Here is a 4,247-nt window from a genome sequence, read left to right as displayed (position 1 = left end):
TTTTTTTTTTTTTTTTTTTTTTTTTTTTTTTTTTTTTTTTTTTTTTTTTTTTTTTTTTTTTTTTTTTTTTTTATGTTTATCATTTGTTTATTTACTGTTTTTCAAATCATTTTATATATTTTTTTCCAACTCAATCATAAGCAGAAAACTCCAATCAGTCACCGTGTTCGGACTACAATATGATTACTTAAAAATGATGAACTTTACCAAAAATCTCATTTATTAATCATGAATTATCTTGAGACAATAATGTTTTAGTTATTGTTATTTAGTATTTAGATTCACAGTTTATAAAACTATAAATAATCAAAATACAATAAAAATAGAGATATTGTAAAAATATAGAAATTACAAAAATATCCATGTAGTTACTCAAATAACACAACTAAAAACATTAATCAAAACACAAATAATACATAATTAATTAACATATAAAGTATAACATAAATGCTAAAAATGGAAAGCAGCTTTATATGGTATCAATACCAAAAATTTTGAACAGACCCTTGAACTCACTGTCACCAACACTGGAGTGAATAAAACCTACAACATCTTTTATTCATATTTGCTTCTACTCAACGTAATAAAGTTTGTCCATTTTTCTCTTAAAGGACATTTTTAAGAAGGAGCAATGTACGATTAATTTTTTGTTACATTTCACGGTAATTAAATGAGCATTAACAATTATATCATGAATAATTAAATATGTTTTTGTGTGCGAGTCTAATACTAAAAGAGGGTTTAATGCGTTTATGACAATTTTATAATGTATTGAACTTTACGGTGGTGGTAGCTATACTAACCCTAATAGAATGTTACAAATCAGAGAAGTAACTATAAGATATGTAACAGTATGTTTGTATATAAGAAAGGAAAATCAAAAACGCATCATTTGATCAAGGCCTAAAACAGATGTTCTTTAAAACTGTAATGTATCGAGAGGAGACAATCACGCTCATATTTCGCTTTAATATTCTTTATCTTATTTTTCTATAATGTGAAGCATGTTCCTTTTGATAATGAAGTACTAGAGCTTCCTTGTGGAACACAAATGCTTATATAATTTGTTTTGTTGAATTTCGCGCACAGCTACTCGAGGGCTGTCTGCGCCAGCCGTCCATAATTTTGAAACGATAGACTAGAGAGAAGGCAGCTAGTCAACATCACCTACTGCCCCCTGTTTGAGCTACTCTTGACCAACCAAGAGTGGGATTGACCGTCACATTCATAATGCCTCCACTGCTGTAAATGTAAGCATGTTCGGCGACGGATTTCGATCCCGCGATCCGCAGATTGCAAGTTGACCGCCTTAACCATCAAGCCATGCAATGCCGCTTATACGATAATATAATATTTTGTGGATAACTTCATTAGTTCTTTCTACCGAACTAAAAGAAAAATTATAAGCAACTTTACAACAAATAACGATGTTTATTTTACAGTTTCAGTAAGAAAAAAAGCGAGACATGACTATGCCAGTGAAACAAAAAGTCAATCTAAACAGTAAGTAGAAGAAGAAGAAAAACTTTACTCTCAGTGCAACTTGGAAACATAAGCTACTTTCCGAATAAAATATTTTTTACGACCTAAAAGTGTATTAAAATTTATTAGAGAAGATAGCGTTTCATGTCGTTAAAAAACTATAAATATATATACCTTAGAGCCTTCTTCTTTGGATATTAAATTTAATAAACCTAGTTGGTTCCTACAGTTATTTACCGTAAATCACCATCCATTGACTCTCGGAGTCCTCATCCGCTATAGATGCAACGTTACACGTGTACTTTCCACTCAGATCGGTAGTTGGACGAAGAATTTTCAGAGCCCGGTATTTGGTAAACTCGGAAGATGGGAATATGGTATAGCTCATATTGATCCGATCTTGGAGTCTGTAGGAAGGCTGTCGGGAGTGGAGCTCAGGGATCCACTGGTAGATAGGCTCAGGATCGTTATTCAAGAACCACTTGACAACAAGATGTCGATCTTCAGTAGAATAGCTATACTCGCAGTCCAGCACCACTGAAGTCTTTGTGCCATTTTCTATCCAGCGTGGTACAGTCACTTTAGTTATTTCTAACCCTAAAATCAACCGATATGAACACACTGAAATAACACGTTAATACAAGTCATTTTCTATAAAATTAGAAAAGTAAATTTAATTTCGAATAGATGTGTTTTCTTTGCAAATATTTTCGTGTATTAGTTTATCTAAATCATACCTGTCCACTACACACACACACTCTAAATCATACCTGTCCACTGCACACACACGCACTCTAAATCATACCTGTCCACTGCACACACGCACTCTAAATCATACCTGTCCACTGCACACACGCACTCTAAATCATACCTGTCCACTGCACACACGCACTCTAAATCATACCTGTCCACTGCACACACGCACTCTAAATCATACCTGTCCACTACACACGCACTCTAAATCATACCTGTCCACTACACACGCACTCTAAATCATACCTGTTCACTACACACACTTAAAAAGAATGTTATTCGAAACCAGTAGCAGGACGCTCTTTTTTTTTAAACAAGTTTCATTTTGTAGAGGCTTTAAGGTGGCGTCGTTAAAATTCCATTCCCCAATTTTCTGCAGCTGTCAACTGCTTTGGTCGGCTTTAAAAAATTACCATATTGGATGTCAATAATATTTGAAAGTAACAGTCAGAACTTTAGTATAAAATTGATGTACTTGTTTTTGGAAAATATTTTTATTTACCAATATTTCTTCCCTCTGTACAGCGAATCTGATACTCTCTCTCTTCAGTTAAAATCTTGTCCCGAAAGTTCTCTGTTTTATCTTTGGAAGAATTTGTGTATTGCATTTCACACATCATAGCTTTCAAAGTTAGTTTCCATTGGATACACACGGATCTCCATCTCAAGCTATCCCCCGGTAGCTCAGCGCTAGCCTTGAGGATTTGTTTTGCTAAAATTCGGAGTTCGATCTCAGATATAGACGCAATGATTATAGCTTATTGTGCAGCTTTTCGCTTAACTGCAAACAAAAACTTCCTCTGGAGTTCGCAGTAATTATTTTTCATTTAGGTTGTTTATTTACCCTTTAAGAGATTCTTTACCACACGTATATGACAAAGAAATCTGTGTAAAATTACTTGCACGACCTTTACTTTTGTGTTTCAATTCGAGCCCTCGAGGTAACGTGTCTTGGGGAACCTATCATACTAAATCACATTTCACATCATTCACAATGTCTAGAAGTAAATGAATAGTAAAATGGCATAATATAAACATAAAACATGACTCTATAACAAGTTAAGATATAAAATCAATATATGCGAGATTACAAAAAGTGTAAGCAGCAAGAATCAAGATTAAAATTTAAAAGTTGCAACTTACTATTGCCCATTACAACGATGATTCATTCATACTCTATATCCCTATATTTATTTTGAAATGAAAGTAGCAAGCGTACGCGCATTAATTTGCCTGAGAATCGTCATTTCTTAACATGCCTAAAAACCTCTACATTTCATTTTGCTGATAAAACATATAGAAAAAGAACTTTCGACCATAGAAGTGATATACAGAATTGAGGAAAAACAATACAATTGTACGTTTCACAGATACATCATATATCCACGATCATGGTTTCGCCAGTAAAGGCATCACGAGGTACTGGCGAAACCATGATCGTGAATAAATGATGCATTTGTGAAACATACAATTGTATTGTTTTTCCTCAATTCTGTAATTACGAAGTTTTACCTAGTACCGACAGTCTCAAGTATTAAGTAATATACAGTTCTTTACTGGTTATGACATGTGATATCTCAAAAATGTTAATGCGTGTAGCTTAGTGGAAGCAGAAAATCTATAGACAGAGACTGACTGATATGTACACAACAAACCACATTTTTCTTTTGTATAGGCCATATGACTGGCATGTGGCTTTAGAGGATATAATATCTCCCCACAAACACACACACAACTCCCGATAAGAAAATTTACGTGAAGTGAGATAATAGGGGGGACGTACGGCTTGCAAAAGTATGTGTGGAAAAAAAAAGTTCCGTGAGAGCTAAAATGGACTTTTTTATAAATTCAGAAAACTAGGTTGGAAACGAGTATCAGATAGATAATTAGACGAGCTGAATTATTTGGTCTTGTAAATTAATTTTCACGGCTATTCTATAATTGCTATCTCTATTTTGAATCAAAGTACTATATATATATATATATATGTGTGTGTGTGTGTGTGTGTGTGT

At 33.6% G+C, this 4,247-nt stretch overlaps 1 protein-coding gene across 1 annotated transcript in view; it reads right to left on the bottom strand.

The window, feature by feature from the left end:
• LOC106473667 overlaps positions 1 to 4,247 on the bottom strand; it is a 21,720-nt gene that overhangs the window by 6,292 nt on the left and 11,181 nt on the right. Inside the window, exon 2 of the mRNA XM_013934349.2 lies at positions 1,720 to 2,079. Coding sequence (XP_013789803.1) covers positions 1,720 to 2,079 — 360 coding nt within the window. The remainder of the gene's footprint in view (positions 1 to 1,719; positions 2,080 to 4,247) is intronic.

The sequence above is a fragment of the Limulus polyphemus genome, unplaced genomic scaffold (assembly GCF_000517525.1).
Source record: "Limulus polyphemus unplaced genomic scaffold, Limulus_polyphemus-2.1.2 Scaffold132, whole genome shotgun sequence".
NCBI classification, from domain to species: Eukaryota; Metazoa; Arthropoda; class Merostomata; order Xiphosura; family Limulidae; genus Limulus; species Limulus polyphemus.
Note: the sequence above shows the minus strand (reverse complement) of the source record. Positions and strands in the feature narration are given on the sequence as shown.